We start from the raw sequence: 22,368 nt of genomic DNA on the forward strand, positions 1-22,368 counted from the left end.
ACTTGATACTAAATCTCCAATGGCCTGTTGTAGAATTTGGGCTAGCTTATTACAAACACTGACTTTGAGGTGCTGCAGAATTCTAAGAACCATGTGCACAACACAAATGGATTGATGGGAGAAATATCTAGGGGAATCCTGGAACAGGTTTGTGGAGCTGAATGATCTTCTACTTCTGGGAGAACGCCTAGCAGAAGTGACAGAGCATTGGCAATAGCAGCAGGTAACTCAATAATACTACAACCATTTACAAAATACAGAACTGCTGCAAATTTATTTAAAATGACATTAAATATATTATTAGATGGGCTTTAGATTGGTTTCACAGGTCGGCGCAACATCAAGGGCCAAAGGGCCTGTACTGCGTTGTAATGTTCTATATTAAATCCAGGCTTACAAAGTGGTCTTACCATGCAGCATAACAGCTCAGACTGCTCAAGAGTTTGCATATATGAAGCAACAGTTGAATTTTGTTATTTTTTATTCGTTTGCAGGATGTGGGCCTTGCTGGCTGGGCTAGCATTTATTACCCATCCCTAATTGCCTTGGACTGAGTGGCTTGCCAGGCCATTTCAGAGGCAGTTATGGATCAACCACATTGCTGTGGATCTGGAGTCTCATGTAGGTCAGACTGGGTAAGGATTACAGATTTCCTTCCCTAAAGGACATTAGTGAACTAGATGGGTTTATGACAATCGACAATGGTTTTATGGTCATCATTAAACTTTTAATTCCACATTTTGATTGAATTCAAATTTTGAACCTGGGCCCTCAGAGCAATGTCCTGGGTCTCTGAGTTGTTAGTCCAGTGTCAATACTACCAGCTAGACTAAAGCCACAGTTTAATATTAATTCAAATTTTCTTTTCTTTTATGGGATGCGGACATCACTGCCAATGTCAGCAACCTTTGCTCATATGTTGAGGAGGTGGTGATGAGCTGCCTTCTTGAACCACTGCAGTCCATGTATTGTAGGTACATCCAGTGTTGTTAAGGAGGGAATTTCAGGATTTTAACCCAGCGAGAGTGAAGACCCAGCAACAGTGATATAGTTCCAAGTTAGGACTGTGTGTGGCCTACAAGGTGATTGCAGGTAATGGTGTTCCCATATGTCTGCTTTCCTTGTCCTACTAGATGGTAGTGGTCACTGGTGTGGAAAGTGCTGCCGAAGGAGACTTGGTGAGTTGCTGCACTGCATCTTGTAGATGGTACACACAGCTGTCGCTGTGCGTTGATGGTGCAGGGAGTGAATGTTTAAGTTGCTGGGTGGGGTGTTGATTAAATGGATGGAGTTGGGGTTTTTCAGAGTTGTTAGAGCTGCATTTACCCAGATAACAGGAGAATATTCCATTACATTCCTGACTTGTAGATGGTGGACAAGCTCTGGTGAGTCAGGAGATGGGTCATTTGTTGCAGAATTCTCAGGCACTGACCTGTTCTTACAGCCAAATTTTGATAGGGTCAGTCCAGTTCAGTTTCTGGTCAATAGTAACTCCCAGGATGTTGATAGTGGGATCCAGCAATAATAATGCCATTGAATGTCAAGGCAAGATAGCCCAAACCTGAATGCTGCCCAGGTCTTGCTGCATGCAGGATCAGACTGTTCCAGTATCTGAGGAATTGTGAATGGCGCTGAACATCCCCACTTCTGACCTTATATTGGAGGAAAGGTCATTGATGAAGCTAAAGATGGTTGGGCCTGGGACACCACCCTGAAGTTCTCCTGCAGCGATATCCTGCAATTGAGATAACTAATCACTAACCACCACAATCATCTTTCTTTATGCCAGATATGATTCCAACCAGAGAATTTTCCCCATGATGCCCATTGATTCCAATTTTGCCACAAAATGCTGCTTTGTTGTCAAGGGCAGTCACTCTCAACTCGTATCAACTCTTGAGTTCAGTTCTTTTTTCCATGTTTGGACCAATGCTGTATTGAGATTTGGAGCCAAGTTCAGAATATGGTGTTGCAGTTACAGATAAGATGAAGAGGGAAGTGCAGATGGAGTCAATGGATGGGAGGCTGGTTTGATGGATTGGGCTACGTTCACAACCCTTTGTAATTTCTTGCGGTCTTGGTCAGAGCAGGAGCCATACCAAGCTGTGATACATCTGGAAAGGATGCTTTCTGTGGTGCATCTATAAAAATTGATGAGAGTCATAGTGGACATGCCAAATTTCCTTAGCTTCCTGAGAAAGTAGAGGTGTTGGTGACTATAGCATCAGCGTGGAGGGACAAGGACAGGTTGCTGGTGATTTGAACACCTAGAAACTTGTCGCTTTCGACCATTCCACTTCAACACCGTTGATGTAGACAAGGACATGTAGACTGGGGCATGTCCTGCACTACGTTTCCTGAAGTCGATGACTATCTCCTTCATTTTACAGACACTGAGGGAGAAATTATTGTCGTTGCACCATTTCATCAGATTCTCTATCTCTTTCCTGTACTCCACCTCGACATTGTTTGAGATCCGACCCACTACGGTGGTGTCGTCAGCAAAGTTATATGTATTAGTTTAAAGTCAGCTGTAGGAAACGACTCATAAGATTCAAAAAATCAGAAGTGACCTAAAGGTAATTGAATGTCAAGGGATTGGGTGTCAATGTACCTAATGAGAGTTTGGTCACCACTTACAACAGGCACAGTCCTTGCAAAGATGATTTTGATTAACAAAACACTCAGCCAATTCTGTTGAGTCAGTCATGGCACATGATTGCATAAAATAATCCACACATGAAATATCTGGCACCTAGTGTGAATATTCGCCAATACTGTAGTTCAGCTCTGCTCCCATGGTCAGGCACGTTCTAAATTTAATGCTGCAATCAAAGACATTTTCATCATACATAGGCCTTTCAATTTACAGCAGAACTCTGCCATGGGCCAGTGACATCCTGACTGCAAGGTCTTATACAATTCCGTTTTCTTCCTTTGGACGGTGAGATGAGTCAAGGCCGCATTGTTTCATTTGCAGAGCAATATCAAACAGATAATCGTAACATTCGCACCTGCAGAGAGAGGAAGGAGACACAGAAGTGAAGAGTTAACGTACATTGCTTGGAGACAGTGATTTGGGAAACTAGCACACAGTGCACTTACATTGTTTTTGCATTTTGCCATGTCTTCCCCCACACGTAGATGCCATGGCGTCGAACTAGGACAGCACAGGAATCTGGGTATTCCTCCATGGCACGAGCCATTCGTTCCTGCAGGTCCTTCTCTTCTGGTGTATTCTCTATAATAGGAACCACCAGCAGATCATCATACCTGACAATGTAAAACATTCAAAAAGAGCTTTTATAAAATCAGAAAATCATTTCTCCTTGAACGAATGCAATGATTTCATCTTTCAACAAGATACATGAAATTTACAGCCACCTAGATTTCTACTGTTGATGTGCCTTCACCACACAGACGGCAGTGGTTGAATGAGGTAGCCTCCCCCCCACCCCTTCCCTCAGACACCTAGGGATGAACATATTGGCATTGCCAATGATGCCACGTTACAAGAATGAATTTTTAAAAATTAACAAAGATCTAAAAATTACTAGATTATTCTAATTTTAAACAGCAATGATTAACTTTTACCTCATTTACTTCCAAACAGAATCTCAAAACAAGAATAAAGAAACGAGCCTCCATTTCCTATTGTTAAAGTGTAGCTATAATCTTATATTTATTAACTTTAGCACTTGCCTACCTGTGTGGTTGTGACATGGATAAAATGAACACTGCTCTCACCCTGGAGCCTCTGGTCTTTACCAAGTACAGGTCCACGTTCCCTCTGCACCACGAAAGTTAAGATGTACTAGAGGATTTAGACCTCAGAGAAGGAGGGCCAAGTGAAAGCTGAAATGTCACTAATTAGTTATGATATATTTTTCTGTCAATATAGTCTTTGATCAGGTTTCCAGTAACTCCTGTTGTCTTCAGAGGTTGTCACTGCTTTTCAGTCAGCATTTCCACAACCTTCTTTCACTCCCAGGAGTTGTCCATGCCACTATGTCTCACCTCTTCTAACTACTTCTTGACCAGATATAGTTATTGGTTTAGGATGCCTCATTATGTGAACGACATGGTGTAAATAACTAAGACATCCTCAAAAGTAGCTCTCCTTGTGTTGTTATTGATCTCACTTCACTTTTGAAAAAGAAATTGTTTGCATTTAGCCCACATTAAAAATATTCCAATTTAACTGCTGCAATGCGATTATTTGCCAAGCCTTTACCAAAAGTTGGTCACTAGATTAATGCCAGGAAAGGGAGAAAGCACTGATCACTCTATCACTTCACCCATGATTTGAATATTGGCAGGCTTGGATGCAAAACAATCCTCCTACCCATTATATCACCCACAAGTTACTGCTGCTAGTTTAAAGTGAAATAAAAATGATACTATATGGTTCATTCGGAGGATTCAGTGAAACGCCAGCGGATTTATGTTCAGTGTGACACTCATTGAGGAGTACAATACCTGTAATAACCTCCAGATTGACATTTCCTGATTCCTTTAATCATTTCTTGATGTGTAATTTGAAACTCCTTCCCTGGAAAGAGGAGGGTTGCCATGACAGCAGCTTTGGAGTGCGTGTGTATGACGGCTCCAGATCCTGTAGAATTATAATCAACACTTCATACACACTCCCAAATACATAGAACTGAACCATCAACACAGCATCTCATTCAGACAAATGAGCTGGTACAGATAAGGGGGAATTCAATCATTATAGTTAGAATGTCTAGCAATGCCTCAAATTTAAAATTCTCATCCTTTGTTCAAATCCCGTTCTCCAGCTCTAAAACTCTAAACTACTTTTAATTCTCACCTCTTGCACATTCACAATTGTATTCATCGCACCATTGGAGGCTGTACCTTCAGCTATCTGGGCCCTGGAATTCCCTCACTAAAGCCCTCCTCTCTCGCCTTCCCTCTCCCCCTTTAAAAACTATCTCTTTGACCCAGTTTTTGATCACCTGCCCTAGTATCTCATCATGTGGCTTGGTGTCAAATGTTGTTCAATTACATTCCAATGAAAGGCCTTGGGGAATCTTACATTAAAGGTGTTTTATAAATCAAAGTTGTGATTTCCTTCTCATATTAGCCATTGCATACATAAACAAATTGACATGGGTTGCATAACTTTATTGCCTTGGTTTCCTCATTCCGCAATACCCAAATGTTATCTAAAGTTGCAATAGTCACAGTTCCTTGCCCTTCTGCCTCTTACCATCTTGGCGAATTAATTGTTCTACATCAATAATGCTCTTTATAAAAGAAAGAGCTTGCATTTATATAGCAATTTAATAGAATACTGTAAATGTCTAAAGGTGTTTCACAATTAGGCATTTGAAAAACATTGTAAAGCAAGGAAGGAAAGGGCGGCACGGTGGCACAGTGGTTAGCACTGCTGCCTCACAGTGCCTGGGACCCGGGGGTTCGATTCTGGCCTTGGGTTATTGTCTGTATGGAGCCTGCATGTTTTCCCCGTGTCTGTGTAGGTTTCCTCTGCGTGCTCTGGTTTCCTCCCACAGTCCAAAGATGTGCAGGTTAAGTGGATTGGCCATGCTAAAATGTGGAGATTAGCTGAATTAGGGGGATAGGGCGCGATGAGCCTGGGTAAGATGTTCTGTTGGACAGTCAGTGCAGATTCGATGGATTGAATGGCCTCTTTCTGCACTATAGGGAACTCTATGGCTCTCTGGTTTAGAAAGCTAGATTAGATGGATTTGAGGTGAACAGGAAGTAACTAACGTAACAGAAATGAGATTGTCTATGTAACATTAGCTAAAATCAAAGCTCATGAATTGAAGCAAAATATTAAGCTGGCTAGGAGATTGGTTAGAAGGTGGAAGACAAAGAATAGAGTAATAGCTACGTATTCAGGAAGAGGTGAATGGCAGGAAGAGATTAATGATGTTCCACAAGAATCTGTGCTGGAGCCTCAATGATTCACTATATTTATTAATGACTTGAAAACACAATCGAAAGCTGCACATATATATCCAAGTTTACTGAATACAAAGCAGCTTAGACAGGAACATAAACTTAAAAGTGACACTGAATGGCAGATAGATTTCAGCACTCTCGGGCATGCATTTTATGTTCAGTCCTAGATATGAGGTCATCCATTTTAAACTGAAACAGTATTGATCTGCGAATTATTTAAATGGTGAAAAGCCTGGAACCCCAAAGAGAGTTAGGGCCATGCAGGCAGTTTGCTAAAAGTTAGTCAGGTACAATAACAAAATGAAAAAGACATATAGCATGGAGGGCTTGAACATAAATGGGAGGACATTTTGCTACAGCTATACAAAGCCTTGGTTAGAGTGTTGTGTACTGTTCTGGATACCAAGAGTGCAGCTAAGATTCACCAGAATGTTATTAGGGCTCCAGGGATTAGATTATGGGGAGAAATTATATAAAATAGGCTTGTACTCACTGAAATATAGAAAGTTAAGGGTTTTAGGATTTTGAAAGGAATTGATAAGGAAGAAAAACAGAAAGATTTTCGCCTGGTGGGAGAGTCTGAGGACAGAAAAAGTCAGCAAGAGGCCACTCAGAAAATAATTCAGGAAACACTTGACCACACAAAGGAAGTGTGGAGCTTCCTCCCACAAAAATCCATGGGCTGTAAGAGAGAAGTGGAAGAAAGGGGGCAGCTGATCAGATAAATTGGAACCTTGGCTTTCATAGGTATGATGGAGAGTTCATTCACGTTCACTGTCTTACACCAGAAAATGTTGAACTTGATTGAATTTGTTGTCTGCACTAAGTTGTATGTCTCTGATGGTAGAGTTGTTAAACCTTGATGGGGAATCTCCATTTGCTCCCTTAATGGTCTGTGAATAATGTTGCTGTTGGGGGTTAGCATGTTATCAGAAGAATTGTACTCAAAATATATTAATTATAGATTCGGCTACTTTCAACCCCAACAAATGGTGAGAGATGGAGCAACTGAATTGTTTAAGCACCTGCATCAAAGCGGGTCATTCCATCTCCGAGGAATTGGGCTGAAGGATAGCATGTAAAGTCCAGGCCAGAGTGCGAGCATGCACGCTCCAGTCCCGAGCGAGCGCACGCACGCTCGCTCCAGTCCAGCGCAAGCACGCTCCAGTCCAGCACGAGCGCACGCACGCTCCAGTCCAGCGCAAGCGCGCACACGCTCCAGTCCAGCACGAGCGAGCGACGCACGCTCCAGTCCAGCACAAGCGTGCAAACACTCCAGTCCAGTGCGAGCGAGCACATGCTCCAATCCAGTGGGAGCGCGCACACATTCCAGTCCAATGCGAGCGAGCGCAGCCTCCAGTCCAGCGTAACCTCCAGTCCAGCGTAAGCAAGTACATGCATGCTCCAGTCCAGTCCAGCGCAAGCGAGCACACGCATGCCCCAGTCCAGTGCGAGCGCGCACACGCTCCAGTCCAGTCCAGCGCAAGTGAACGCATGCACACTCCAGTCCAGTCCAGCGTGAGCGAGCATGCGCCGCTCCAGCCCAGTGCAAGCACGCTACAGTCCAGTCCAGCGTGAGCGAGCGCGCGCACGCTCCAGTCCAGTCCAGTGTGAGAGAGTGCGCGCTTGCTCCAGTCCAGTCCAGCGCGAGCGAGCACACACTCCAGTCCAGAGTGCGCACACATTCCAATTCAGAGCGTGCGCGTACGCTCCAATTCAGAGCGCGCGCACACGTTCCAATTCAGAGTCTGCGCACACGCTTGAATTCAGAGCCCGCGCACACGCTCGAATTCAGAGCCCGCGCACACGCTCGAATTCAGAGCCCGCGCACACGCTCGAATTCAGAGCCCGCGCACACGCTCCAATTCAGGGTGCGCTCATACGCTCCACTTCAGAGTGTGCGCACACACTCCAATTTGGAGCGCACACACTCCAATTCAGTGTGCGTGCACACGCTCCAATTCAGGGCACGCGCACACAGTCCAATTCAGAGTGCGCGCACACACTCCAATTCAGAGTGCACGCACACACTCCAATTCAGAGCGCGCGCACACACTCCAATTCAGAGCGCGCGCACACTCCAATTCAGAGCGCGCGCACACACTCCAATTCAGAGCGTGCGCACACACTCCAATTCAGAGCGTGCGCACACACTCCAATTCAGAGCGCGCGCACACACTCCAATTCAGAGCGTGCGCACACACTCCAATTCAGAGCACGCGCGCACACACTCCAATTCAGAGCGTGCGCACACACTCCAATTCAGAGCACGCGCACACACTCCAATTCAGAATTCTCACACACTCCAATTCAGAGCGGGCGCACAGACTCCAATTCAGAGTGCGTGCATACACTCCAATTCAGAGCGCGCGCACACTCTCCAATTCAGAGCGCGCGCACACTCTCCAATTCAGAGCGTGTTCCCCCACTCCAATTCAGAGCGCGCGCACACTCTCCAATTCAGAGCGTGTATACACACTCCAATTCAGAGCGCGTGCATACACTCCAATTCAGAGCGCGCGCACACTCTCCAATTCAGAGCATGTATACACACTCCAATTCAGGGCGTGTATACACACTCCAATTCAGAGCGCGCACACACACTCCAATTCAGAGCGCGCGCACACACTCCAATTCAGAGCGCGCGCACACACTCCAATTCAGAGCGCACGCATACACTCCAATTCAGAGCACGCGCACACTCTCCAATTCAGAGCGCGCGCACACACTCCAATTCAGAGTGCGCGCACACACTACAATTCAGAGCGCGCGCACACACTCCAATTCACAGCGGGCGCACACACTCCAATTCAGAGCGCACGCACACACTCCAATTCAGAGTGCGCGCACACACTCCAATTCAGAGCGCGCTCACACTCCAATTCAGGGCACGCGCACACACTCCAATTCAGAGCGCGCGCACACACTCCAATTCACAGCGGGCGCACACACTCCAATTCAGAGCGCACGCACACACTCCAATTCAGAGTGCGCGCACACACTCCAATTCAGAGCGCGCGCACACACTCCAATTCAGGGCACGCGCACACACTCCAATTCAGAGCGCGCGCGCACACACTCCAATTCAGAGCGGGCGTACACATTCCAATTCAGAGCGTGCGCACACACTCCAATTCAGAGCACTCACTCATACTCCAATTCAGAGCACGCGCACACACTCCAATTCACAGCGGGCGCACACACTCCAAATCAGAATGCTTGCACACACTCCAATTCAAAGTGCACGCACACATTCCAATTCAGAGCGCGCGCACACACTCCAAATCAGAATGCTTGCACACACTCCAATTCAAAGTGCACGCACACACTCCAATTCAGAGCGCGCTCACACTCCAATTCACAGCGGGCGCACACACTCCAAATCAGAATGCTTGCACACACTCCAATTCAAAGTGCACACACACACTCCAATTCAGAGCGCGCACACACACTCCAATTCAGAGCACACGCACACTTCAATCAGAATACGCACTCTAATTCAGAGCCAGCATGTACTATTTCATGACATATGGAAAACAACTGAAAGAAAGTATGCCCTTTCACTCAGTATGTAGTGTTTGTATTCTGATTAGAAACAGCGTGTGGTACAATTATTCAAAAAATGTTGTGCATAGTCTCCTTACCTCGCATGGTGTAAGCATTCATAAAGAGAGGCGTGCATTGACTTTTCTTTAGCTGCTTCGAGGGTGGAGGGCCAGAGATGTCACATCCTTTTATGTCACAGACAAACAAATCATCAGGCTGCAAGACAAGTCAGCACAATTTAGGAACATTGAATTGGACAGACTGTAAAGCACCATTCTTTATGATTGCCAGTGAAAATCGAATCTGATTTAGTGCTACCTGCTAGCTTGCCTGCTGTGTTGGTGTATCAGAGTGGTAGAAGCCAAACTCTTGCCAACAATAGATATGGTTACCGATTCCTCCCACACAGTTTTAGGTTTTCAACAAAAGGCATGAGCAAGTCCGAGACTTTAAGTTCACTCAATTATAGAATGCATGAATGTGAAATGGAACATACTTTTGAGGATTTGTAACAGACAGATATGGAAAGAATTCCATCTCCATCAGTTTGGATTGTCGATTTCCAATCCCCAATGCAGAATAACTTTAAACAAACATAAACATTTAGACCAAAGCAAATTATTGTCGACGGTGGAAAGCTGAAATAAAAACCAAAAGCACTAGAAAATAATCAGCATCTGTGGAGTTAAAAATAAAGTTATGTTTCAGGTCTATGATCTTTCAACCCAAAAGTTAAAAATATAATAGGTTTTGAGCAATTGAAAGCTGGAGGGTTGACTGGTGAAGTCGGGCTGCAAGGAAGAACAACAAAAAGGAAACTCTATGATAGGTTGGAGGGCAGGAAAGGTTAAATGACAAATGGTTTCATGGTTCAAAAGACAAATGCCGAAAACCTCCGAGCCCATCTGCGGCTGGGATTCTCCAGTGCCGCTGAGTGAATGCAGTTTTGGCTGAGCGCCAAATTTTCAATTCTCGCTGATGGTGGGGTGGCTACGGAAGGGATCAGAGAAGACCGCCCAAAGGGAATGCTGCTGGATTTAGTGAAGAAACAAAAGATGAGGTGTGAGTGGCAAAATAGCAATCACCAAAGTAAAGGGATTAAGAACGTGATGAATGAAAAAAACAAACCAGTGAAAAAAAAGCATAAAGCAAAATGAGGGCAGCTCTTGATCTCAATTTGTTAAACTCAGTGTTGAGTCCATAAGGTTGTCAGGCCCAGTCAAAAGATGAGGGGTTGTTCCTCAAGTTTGCATTGAGCTTCACTGGAAAACTGTAACAGATCAAGGACAGAAAGGTAAGAGTGGGAGCAACGTCAGAAATTAAAATGACAAGAGACAGGAAACTCAGAGCTATGCTTGCATGCGGAACAGAGGTTTTGGTCACCCAGTCTGCATTTGGTCTCTACAATGCAGAGCAGCAAATTCAGCATACTAAATTGAAAGAAATCCAAACAAATCATTTGGAAGTAGTGCTTGGGGCTTAAGATGGTAAGAAGGGAGGAAGTAAAAGGACAGATGTTGCCTCTGTTGCACTTGCAAGGAAAACTGTCATAGAAAAGAGTATTTGAGTGATTGAGGAGTGTTATAGAGAGAACAGTCCCTTTGCAATGATGAAGGGAAGGAGTGTAAGATGCCTTTGCTGGTGGCATCACATTGGAGGTCGTGGAAATGGGGGATGATCTGTTTAATGCTGAGGCTGGTGGGGTGGAAAGTGACAAGGGGAAGCGTATCATTGTTCTGCAAGGGAGCCGCCACTAAATACATTCTCCCTCCTACCTTACCACAGACATTCCCCGTTTTTTCTTCTTCCTTCACCTTGCTTCCCTTTCACTTGCTCAAAACCTATTAGATTTCTAACTTTTCTCAGTTCTGATGATAGGTTAACTCTGACTTTTTTTCTCCACAGATGCTTCCTGACTTTGATTATTTCCAGCATTTTCCATTTTTATAAACCATTTAAATTTGGACTGTCAGCCTTTCAAATGATAAAAGCTGATCCAGACTAATCTCTGTGACAGTGGCAGATTGGACTAAGTGTCCTACTCGTGAAGCTTGGACTCGTTCATTCCACACAATGTCAAGAGCACTGACAGTGTAATATAATCAACAAGGCAGTCTCAAAGTATCAGCTTCTCACTTCCAACATTACCACATTCTGGTATGTGAAGTGGAAAACAAAATGATTTTTAAACGCATTTCAATAGTTGATTATTTTAGATGTCACCATTCATATAGAAAAGGACCTTGTTAACAACACTGTTTCGCTATATATTGGCTCGGTGTTTGCAATAGAAGTAACAATGAGGCTATCACCATTCAATAAAGTATAAATTGGATGGTAACTTTTGCCAACCGCATAAATGCATTTAAATGCGAAAATCAGGAAGATGCTGTGTGAGTTACCATGCTTCTCCAGAACCTTTGCTACAACAGTAACTTGTCAAGAGACCTGGCATTGAAATATATTGAAGGGTGTGAAGTTGCGGTCCAGTACTTAAATGGCAAATACACACTACACTAGCTGTGAAAAGATATGACTTGTCCATTGTAGTGAAAGTCAAATTTTAATGAGATAATGCTTAATTACTGAAAAACAGCCTCTCCAGCACTGAAAATTAAATTTTATATGTATGGAGTCTCATTTCGTTTGATTAATTATTGTTAAAGACTTAAAAAGATAAAAATATTTAAAAATTTGCTCTTTTGTCTCTCTCTTCATCCAATCTTTTTTTCTTTATATATTTTACTTTCTGTACCTGATTTGACATTAAATTCACCATTCTGACACTTCCTGGTTTCGACTCATTGCTACATAAGAAGGATTTTTCAATCTGATTGCTTAAGGAGATACAGTTAATTGGCTTGTTCACACAGATCACAATTTCCCAGTAGGCAGTGCTGCACTGAAATAGCTCCCCAATCATAGCAAGTTCCAGTAAAATATCCCGCAGAAAGTCTGTGGACAAGTCGAAGAGTAATCAATGGTTGGCGTTTTTCATTTGCCACTGACGGCAATATCCAGGCCGAGGCAACATCTTTCCTGCAGAGGTGAGAGCGCTGAGTCGAGGGATATTGTTTGTTAATCCACCGCCGCTCTTGAGCTGAAATATTTTTGTGGTTCACTGTTCCCCATTTCCCCTCTGTTGAGCAATGGAGAAGGAAGTATTGTGAACGAATCAGCACTGGTGTCACTCAGATGCAGTTTACTGTGTTGCTTTTCCTCACGCTATTGAGCTTATTTGATGAACCACCACCACCACCACCCCACACCCCCAAGACATTTAGAGTAAATCAGCTTCCCAACCTGCCATCTTCTGCCCGTTTAATAGGTTGCCTCTGACCACCACCCATTGTCTCCTCTACCTGATGTTGCTGGCTGATACCCCTTTTGCATTTATCTGCTTTCCTTACAGAAGAAGACTTTCCTGATCACGTCTGGTATCAGCACGAACAGTTATGCTGTAGTAACCAGAAATGAAAACAGTCCTCCTCGTGGAAAGTCTTGCTATAAATTCTTATCAGTCCATACTCTTGTTTTGCACCACATCACACAATCCTTAATGGTTTGTAAAAGCTTTTCTTTGGAATATTGTCCAGCAGTGAAAATGATAAGTTGAACCATTATTCCCAAGACTCTTTCTAAGCTTCTCTTAAATCCAATTTGGATATTCTCTGCAGTTATGTGGTAATCTAAATCATTTTATTGAAAATTCTGACTTGACTGATTTTTCTGTGTTAATGTCATCAGTATTTTTGTATCTGGATTATTAATGAAGATTATAAGCAACAAGAGTGCAAATAATCTTGTCAATTGAAGGCTCCTTAATCTCTCATGAGGTTTTTCTTCAATACTTGGCCCGTCTTAAAAAAAAACACTGCCATACTGCCACCTAAGGGAAATCCAAATGAGAAATACTAAACACTGCACACAAATGTAAGTGGCTCTGGCAGCTGCATTCTTGTCTCTGATTCAAAGGATCCAGGTCTCAGCCCAGAGACTTGAGCAAATAATCTGGACTGACACTTTATTGTAGTTCTGAGGGAGTGTGATACTCCCAGAGATGCTGTCATACAATGGCATCCAGCAGTCTGGAAAAAGAATGTATTGCACCTCAGGGTTTGTGTTACATCTGCATTGAACATCGTCCATTATGGCTGTAGGGGTCGAATTGTGAGCGATAGTCCCTTCCACAGCAAGCACAGATGAATAGTGTTGACCCGAGGTTGACTGATGTTTGTTCCCTTCTGCTGGGTTCTCTTTTCTGCCATTTTTCTGTCTTCTGATTTTTCCAGACCCTTCCTGACCACTTGACTCAGGCACTCTGGTCGCTAGTGAAGACTTCCCATGCATCAACTCCGATTTTGTACAACTTGATTGAAAATCATTGCTGAGATCCACGAGGGTAATGTCGAATGATTTGTGCTGTTTGCTGCACTTTTCCTGTAACTGCCAATGTGAGAAAACTGTCAACTATCAATCTTGCAGCTCTGAAGTCACATTGAGACTCAGGATAGATGTGTGTTGTCAGGATGTGCAATCTGGTCAGAGCAATGTGTGCAAAGACATTCCACACCACACCAACAAAGAGATGGCTCAGTATTAGTTTCAGTCACTGCAACTCACTTTGTTCTTGTACAAGGTGACTATTTTTGCATCATGCTTGTGTTGTGGCACAAATCTTTCCTTCCAGCAAAGACACAGAAGTTCGTTGAGTGCTGCAGCAGTGCTAGTTTCACACTTTTTGGATTTCAGGTGGAATGCCATCATTTCCTGGGGCTTTACCACTGGAAAGATAGTCAATGGTCATGTCCAGCTCCACTATGAGGGCTCAGTGTCCAGCTCTGGTGGACTCACTGTCCAGCTCCTCCATAGTAAGAAGTATCACAACATCAGGTTAAAATCCAACAGGTTTATTTGGCAGCACAAGCTTTCAGAGTCTCGCTCCTTCATCTGGTGAGTGAGGAATTGTCTACACAATCAGGGCATATGCAGACACAAACTCAATTTTTAAGATAATGGTTGGAATGCGAGTCTTTACAGATAATCAAGGTATAGATAATGTGAGTGGAGAGAGGGCGAAGCACAAATTAAAGAGGTGTGTATTGTCTCCAGCCAGGACAGTTAGTGAGCCCAGGCAAATCGTGGGGGTTACAGATAGTGTGACATGAACCCAAGATCCCGGTTGAGGCCGTCCTTATGTGTGCGGAACTTGGCTATCAGTTTCTGCTCAGCGATTCTGCGTTGTCGTGTGTCGTGAAGGCCGCCTTGGAGAACGCTTACCCGAAGATCAGAGGCTGAATGCCCGTGACTGCTGAAGTGTTCCTCGACTGGAAGGGAACACTCGTGCCTGGTGGTTGTCGAGCAGTGTTCATTCATCCATTGTCGTAGCGTCTGCATGGTCTCCCCAATGTACCATGCCTCAGGATATCCTTTCCTGCAGCGTATCAGGTAGACAACGCTGGCCGAGTCGCAAGAATATGTACCGTGTACCTGGTGGATGGTGTTCTCACGTGAGATGATGGCACCCGTGTCGATGGTCCGGCACGTCTTGTGGAGGTTGCTGTGGCAGGGTTGTGTGGTGTCGTAGTTACTTTTCTCCTGAAGGCTGGGTAGTTTGCTGCCCTTTGGACTCATGGCGAACAATCATTGAAATAACTATACGTTGACATCAACAAGTTCCATCCCACCATCAGTCTCATCATGGACTACTCTCCGGAATCGGTTGCATTCTTGGACACACGCATCTCCATCAAGGACGGTCACCTCAACACTTCACTGTACCACAAGCCCACGGATAACATCACGATGCTCCACTTCTCCAGCTTCCATCCTAGACACGTTAAAAGAAGCCATCCCCTACGACAAGCCCTCTATATACAGAGGATCTGCTCAGATGAGGAAGATCACAACAGACACCTACAGACGCTGAAAGACGCCCTCATAAGAACAGGATATGGCGCTCGACTCATCGATCAACAGTTCCGACGTGCCACAGCGAAAAACCGCACTGACCTCCTCAGAAGACAAACACGGGACACGGTGGACAGTGTACCCTTCGTCGTCCAGTACTTCCCTGGAGCAGAGAAGCTACGACATCTTCTCTGGAGCCTTCAACATGTCATCGATGAAGACGAACATCTCGCCAAGGCCATCCCTACACCCCCACTTCTTGCCTTCAAACAACCGCACAACCTCAAACAGACCATTGCCCGCAGCAAACTACCCAGCCTTCAGGAGGACAGCGACCACGACACCACACAATCCTGCCACAGCAACCTCTGTAAGACGTGCCGGATCATCGACACGGGTGCCATCATCTCACATGAGAACACCAACCACCAGGTACACGGTACATACTCTTGCGACTCGGCCAGCGTTGACTACCTGATAAGATGCAGGAAAGGATGTCCTAAGGCATGTATATTGGGGAGACCATGCAGACACTACAACAACGGATGAATGAACACCGCTCGACAATCACCAGGCAGGAGTTTTCCCTTCCAGTCGGGGAACACTTCAGCAGTCACGGGCATTCAGCCTCTGATCTTCAGGTAAGCATTCTCCAAGGCGGCCTTCAGGACACACGACAACGCAGAATCGCTGAGCAGAAACTGATAGCCAAGTTCCGCACACACGAGGACGGCCTCAACCGGAATCTTGGGTTCATGTCACACTATCTGTAATCCCCACGGCTTGCCTGGGCTTGCAAAATCTCACTAACTGTCCTGGCTTGAGACAATACACATCTCTTTAACCTGTGCTTAACCCTCTCTCCACTCACATTGTCTGTACCTTTAAGACTTGATTACCTGTTATGACTCGCATTCCAACCATTATCTTGTAAATTGAGTTTGTGTCTATATATGCCCTGTTTGTGAACACAAGTCCACTCACCTGATGAAGGAGTGAGACTCCAAAAGCTTGTGCTGCCAAATAAACCTGTTGGACTTTAACCTGGTGTTGTGAGACTTCTTACTATGCTTACCCCAGTCCAACGCCGGCATCTCCACATCACAGGTCCTCCATGACAGGGGAGTCCAAAATAGAGCTCCTTCAATAACAACATTCTCTGTTGTGTAGAGTACAAGGTAATGCTCCCCCCACCTCTCCATCTGCTTGCTAGACTCAGTGATGATCATCCTGTTTTTGTCTTCAAGGAGCTGGTTTGGTTGTTGCTGGGCCTGTTGCTTTCCTGTTTTCTTCAAACATCCCTCGAGCATCCCCGCATTCAGCAGCAGCAGCAAATTGCAATCTGCTGAAGAGTTTCAGACAGTGTGATTGGTGCAGTGCTGAACAGTCTGCTGATACTCGATTCTGGCAGCTCTGAGAGCATCTAGTCTGTGTTTGCTGGGGACTTGCTTGTAGTTCATGAAGGCTCTCCTCTTGGTTGCAGTAACTGACTTCATTTCAGTCCAATAAGCGTCAAACCAGTCAGCATCCCTTTGCTCTGTTTTCTTGTATGCCATGAGTGCAGTTATAGATGGTGTCGCACAGAAGAACCCACTTCGACATCTCACTCTGGCCTTGGTTGTTGTTGTCCGAAAGAACATTAACAAGAATGCTGAGCAGCTGTTGGTCTTTTGCTGTCTTTCAAATGAGATGTTAAAGCAAGACCCTATTAGGTGGATGTAAAAGATCCCACAGCACTTAGTCAAAGAAGAGGAGTATTCTCTCCAGTGTTCTGGCCAATATTTATCCCTCAATCAATAGAGTTAAAACATCAAATAAAAACATTAAATGCTGGAAGAATTGAATTGGTCTGGCAGTAGCTGTGGAGAGGGAAATAGTGATAATGCCTCAGGTCAGTGACCTTTCATTAGAACTTATTTTAGTAAAACACGATGTGGGCATTAACACCTTGCTGTTTGTGGGAGCTTGCTGTGTGAAAATTAGGTGCTGTGTTTCCTACATTACAACATTACAACAGTATTCATTAGTTGTAAACCAGGGTTGGACATCCTGAAGTTGTCAATGCAAATCTTTCTTTCTTTGCCACAATAAATCCGCCACACACCTGGATCCTCTCCTTCTGAACACCTGATGGAGCAATGTAGATTTCATCTCTGAAAAGGGAAAGATTAAATTGGTTTTAGACTTCAAGAAATTAACACAGAGACAAAATTGGTTAAAACAAAGCTGTTTAACAGAGAAATAGAGAGAATAAAAGATCCCTACTGTCTTAGTCCCAAAATTGGTCCCTAATTGTAATTTTATATGGTTTTACAGGGTGCTTATCCCCAATTTCATAGAATAATCTTTACCAGAGTGTCAGTATTCTTGGCTTGGCTAAAACCCACTGAGGAACAGCAGATCTCAGTCAGGCTAGTTTAGTATCTAAATCAGGTTGAAATCTGCCAGAACTGTTGAATCCTGACAGTGCACTGGATGGATACATTTTCAAAGTGATTGGTATCTGTTGGGAGGAAACAAACTTGACGGCCATATCTCCTTTCAATCTATGGGCCTTATGACGCAATCTTATTTTATCAGTGAAACTGTCAGATAGTCCTAAGCTCTTTAACTGAAACTCTATATTTCTATTTAGCACCACAGAACATGAAACTCAGACAGAAAATTCTACGTTGCCAATCTTAACTATTAATGTAAGATTCTAAACCAAGATGTAATAGGACGCTCATGTCTGGTTCAATACCCAACATACACACCAGCAGTCTGACAGCTAGCACCTCCATGCAACAGCCCATTCACAACATTTCAGAGACGTGGCTATACTGTTAGTTCTCAAAAAGATTCATCTGGAGCAGTACGATGAGAATGGGCATACCTCAATTTCTCAGCCATAGAGTACAAAGGAGTATGGTAAACCTTTATAAAGACTCTTTTGTGTCTTAGAATATTGAGCCCAATTCTGAGCGCCGTACTTTAAAAAGCCTTAGAAAATGCAGAGGGGATTTACTAGATATCAGAGGGGAAAGACTTCAGTTATGTAGAGATGAAAGCTGAGATTGTTCCCCAGAGTACCGAAGGTTCACAGAATCACAAATTACTACAGTGCAGAAGAGGCCCTTCGATCCATCGAGTCTGCACCGAAACATGAAATGCCCTGACCTGCCCACCTAATCCCACTTGCCAGCACATGGCCCAGAGCCTTGAATGTTATGGCATGCCAAGTACTCATCCAGGTACTTTTTAAAGGATGTGAGGCATCCTGTCTCCACCACCCTTCCGGGCAGTGCATTTCAGGCTGTCACCACCCTCTGAGTAAAAAGGTTTTTCCTCAAATCCCCCTAAACCTCCCACCCCTCACTTTAAATTTGTGTCCCCTCGTAACTGGCTCTTCAACTAAGGGGAACAGCTTTCCATCCTGTCCATGCCCCTCAGAATCTTGAACATCTCAATCAGGTTGCCCCTCAGTCTTCTCTGCTCCAAAGGAAACAACCCAAGCCTATCCAAACTGTCTTCATAACTTAAATGTTCCATCCCAGGCAGCATCCTGGAGAATCTCCTCTGCACCCCCTCCTGTGCGTTCACGTCCTTCCTGTAATGTGGCGACCAGAACTGCACACAATACTCCAGCTGTGACCTCACCAAAGTTCTATACAACTCCGTCATGACCTCTCTACTTTTGTAATCTATACCCCGATTGATAAAGGCGAGTGTGCCAAATGCCTTTTACACCACCTGCCTTTCCGCCTTCAGGGGTCTATGGACAAACACGCCAAGGTCCCTTTGTTCTTTGGAACTTCCCAGTGTCAGACCTTTCATAGTATACTTCCTTGTCAAATTGCTCCTTCCAAAGTGTATCACCTCACACTTTTCAGGGTTAAATTCCATCTGCCTCTTATCTGCCTATTTGACCATCCCGTCTACATCTTCCTGTAACCCAAGACACTCAACCTCACTGTTAACCACTTTTAAGCTAAAGGGGAGATTTGGTGAAAGTGTTGAAAATTATAAGGGGTTTTGATAGGATAAAGAGGAAACTCTTTCCACAGTCAGGAGGGTTGATTAGCAGGGGGAACAGATTTAAGACAATTGGCAAAAGAACCAGAGGTGAGGAGATTTGTTTTTTTTACATAGTGAGTGACGATGATCTGGACTAAAAGGGCGGTGAAAGCAAATTCAATACTAAGTTGCAAAAGGGAATTGGATAAATGCTTGGTGTGAGAAAAATAATTGTAGGTTTATGGTCAAAGGATAGGGGAGTGGGCTGAATTTCTATGAAATTCTATGAATCTAGATAGCTTTTTCAAAGAGCCATTATCCTCCATTATTGTGCAAGTCAGCACAAATTTTCATGACTGGCTTTAATAGCTTAAATTTGGCCATTTATACAATTGCTGATATTCACAAAACCTTTCAAAGATAACAGAAATTAATTCTATCTTAGAATGTTTCTACACAGATGCTCTTTGAGATCTCCATTTGTTATATTATTTATATTCATTAGATATTCATTATGCTATACTGAAATCTCACTGATATAGACTCGTCATCAAAATCATTGAAAAGAGTGTGAAGTTGTGGTGCTTACCCACTAGTTAACTGATAAACATGGTAGAAAAGGTTAGGGCTGGTGCACGAAGGTGTGTGTGCAATTTTAATGGCGTGATAAACCCGAATTACTGCAAAAAAACCTCTCTGGCACTGAACATTTACTTTTACATTCAAAATTTAATTAGTGTTGGAGATGTAAATCAAACATTCTTTTACTTCTCAGGTCTGTCTCTTTTATCTCCTTCTCTTAATTCTATCATTTGTTTTCCTTATTTTGCTTTCTGTACATGGTTTAATTCCATTATATGGGGCGATTCTCCCAAAAATGCTGAATTGACGGGACAACTGTTCTAAATCCCGACTGTTCTGACAGTTCAGCTTCTCACTGCACTCTGCAGAAGTCGCAATCAGGAATGTCATTAAAAACCCGGGGGAGGCGGCAGGGGTGGGGGGGCCTATTCGCGCCGGAGTCTGATAGTTCTGGAGCTCTGCGCACACACAGTGGCCCAAACTGTCAACCTCCCGTTTGCTGGCCAGCCCAAGCACTGGCCAGCCTGGGACCACTGCAGTGCCCTGACCACCCCCCCCCCCCGGTCCTCCCCTTCCCGGAGCACCCCAATATCCAGGCCCCACTCCCCAGCAGTGGTGATCCCCCCACCTCCCTCACCACGGCAGACCCCCCTGGAGACAGCCCCCGTCCCCCCCAATCATTGGCCTCCCTTCATCCCAGACCAATCCTGTCTGCAGAGTGGCAGCAGGACCCTCCATCCCCACCAATCGCTGCTAGGCCTGGCCCACAATAGGCCCCACCCCCTTGACATTGCCACGGTGCCCATGCTCAGGGGGCACCACCCCCCCTGCCGCCCGACACCCTGGGGGCCCTGATTGCCTCCCCCTTCATTCCGGCAGGGTCTCTTGCTAGTTGCCCAAATAACGAGGAGCTAGTGTGAACCCCGCCGGAATGAAGTACTCCTGGCGGGGTGGGAGATTCAATCGGGACCTGAAATGTCCCAATAATTAACAAATATACATATTTAAAATACAGAAAAGATTTAAATGACTTACCTGCCTTCCCGCCGGTTTCCAGTGTGGTTTGACCTGCGACTGTTCGCCGGCTCTGGGAGATGCGCATGTGTTCCCGGCGCATGCGCAAATCCCTGTTCAAGGCCGCAGGCGCGCGTCCACAACAACCCGACAGAAAAGTTGCGGGTCGGGATGGGAGAATTGCGGCCTATATTTCTGGTTTACATTTTCTGATTTAGACTCTGGTTGCAATTGTCCCAAAAATGACAAAGTGCCATAATGGCGAGAAAACCGCACTGATCCACGTTAGTCTGTCCAGCATTGACTGGAGCACAATCATCCCACACTTAGAGGGGAATTCTCCCGTCCTGCCAGTCATGGGAATTGTAGTGGTCGGGGGGGGGGGGTGACCTTAGGTGTGATTTTTCAGTTTTGGGGCGAGTGTGGCCAGAAAATCCTGCGTTCAGTCATTTTTTCGGAGAGTGGTGAGTTGTGCACCGATTCTGAGAGGGGCGGGGCCCATACATGCCGGTAAGCCTGACTGCAAAGTGATCAGGTGCTGTTTTGAAAGGGCCCCCCGAACTCTCAGTGCACTGGGAGATCCCCTCCTTCCCCCCCGTGGACATCGGGACTACCCCCCCACACCACTCCCCTCATCAGAAGCACCTTTCCCAACCCCTCCCGATATGGGTTGCTGGCTTCGGGATATTGAGGTCCTCCAAACGAGTCTCCCTTCATGACCCTGAAATGCACCACCCCCAAAATCTCCAATATGCCCCCCCTTTATGACAGCCGTCAAGCCCCCTTCCATGCTCCACTCCTTCATGCTCCACCGCCCCTTCATAGCTCACCCCTGTCATAGCCCCTTTCAGGCTCCACCCCCTTGGCACTGCCCCAGCACACTGGCACTGCCAGGGAGCCAGATGGGCACTACCCAGCCATGCCCCTGATCCCACCTCAATGTCCTCTGAGCCCCCCAACATAACCATCACACCTGGTCTCATCTAGTAGGGACCAGTAATGATTCTCACCGGGCTCGCGCCATGCCTGAGGGTCGGAAGATGCTGGGAGAATCCGGCTTCTCCCAGATTCTGGGCCAAGCATATTCAAATGCTACTTTAAATATGCTAATCGTCCTCATGCCCAAATCTGGTTTGTGCCAGTAAAAGAGACCATTCAATTGCAAACTGTTTTGTGCTGGGGGCGTTTTTAGGGCCGCACCCAATTTTCCAGGATCGACGTAATCTGCGCCAGGTGCGGGGAGGTGGGAAAATCGCTCCCTGTGTGTCTCAGTGAAAATTCTTCAATCCGACTGATTGATGAGTGTCGCTGCTGGTTGCCCTGCTCAGACGCCACAGTCTCCTTGTACAGGGTGAACACTCAATTGGA

At 45.1% G+C, this 22,368-nt stretch overlaps 1 protein-coding gene across 1 annotated transcript in view; it reads right to left on the reverse strand.

Annotated features, from left to right (window-relative positions):
• Nucleotides 1-250: 250 nt before the first annotated feature.
• apip (APAF1 interacting protein) overlaps nucleotides 251-22,368 on the reverse strand; it is a 58,556-nt gene continuing 36,438 nt past the window's right edge. Inside the window, exons 3-7 of the mRNA XM_078220384.1 lie at nucleotides 17,513-17,561; nucleotides 9,597-9,714; nucleotides 4,480-4,615; nucleotides 3,106-3,273; nucleotides 251-3,014 (exon numbers count right to left, since the gene is read on the reverse strand). Of these exons, the coding sequence (XP_078076510.1) occupies nucleotides 2,915-3,014; nucleotides 3,106-3,273; nucleotides 4,480-4,615; nucleotides 9,597-9,714; nucleotides 17,513-17,561 (571 nt within the window). The 3' untranslated portion in view covers nucleotides 251-2,914. The remainder of the gene's footprint in view (nucleotides 3,015-3,105; nucleotides 3,274-4,479; nucleotides 4,616-9,596; nucleotides 9,715-17,512; nucleotides 17,562-22,368) is intronic.

The sequence above is a fragment of the Mustelus asterias genome, chromosome 9, assembly GCF_964213995.1.
Source record: "Mustelus asterias chromosome 9, sMusAst1.hap1.1, whole genome shotgun sequence".
Classification (NCBI taxonomy): domain Eukaryota; kingdom Metazoa; phylum Chordata; class Chondrichthyes; order Carcharhiniformes; family Triakidae; genus Mustelus; species Mustelus asterias.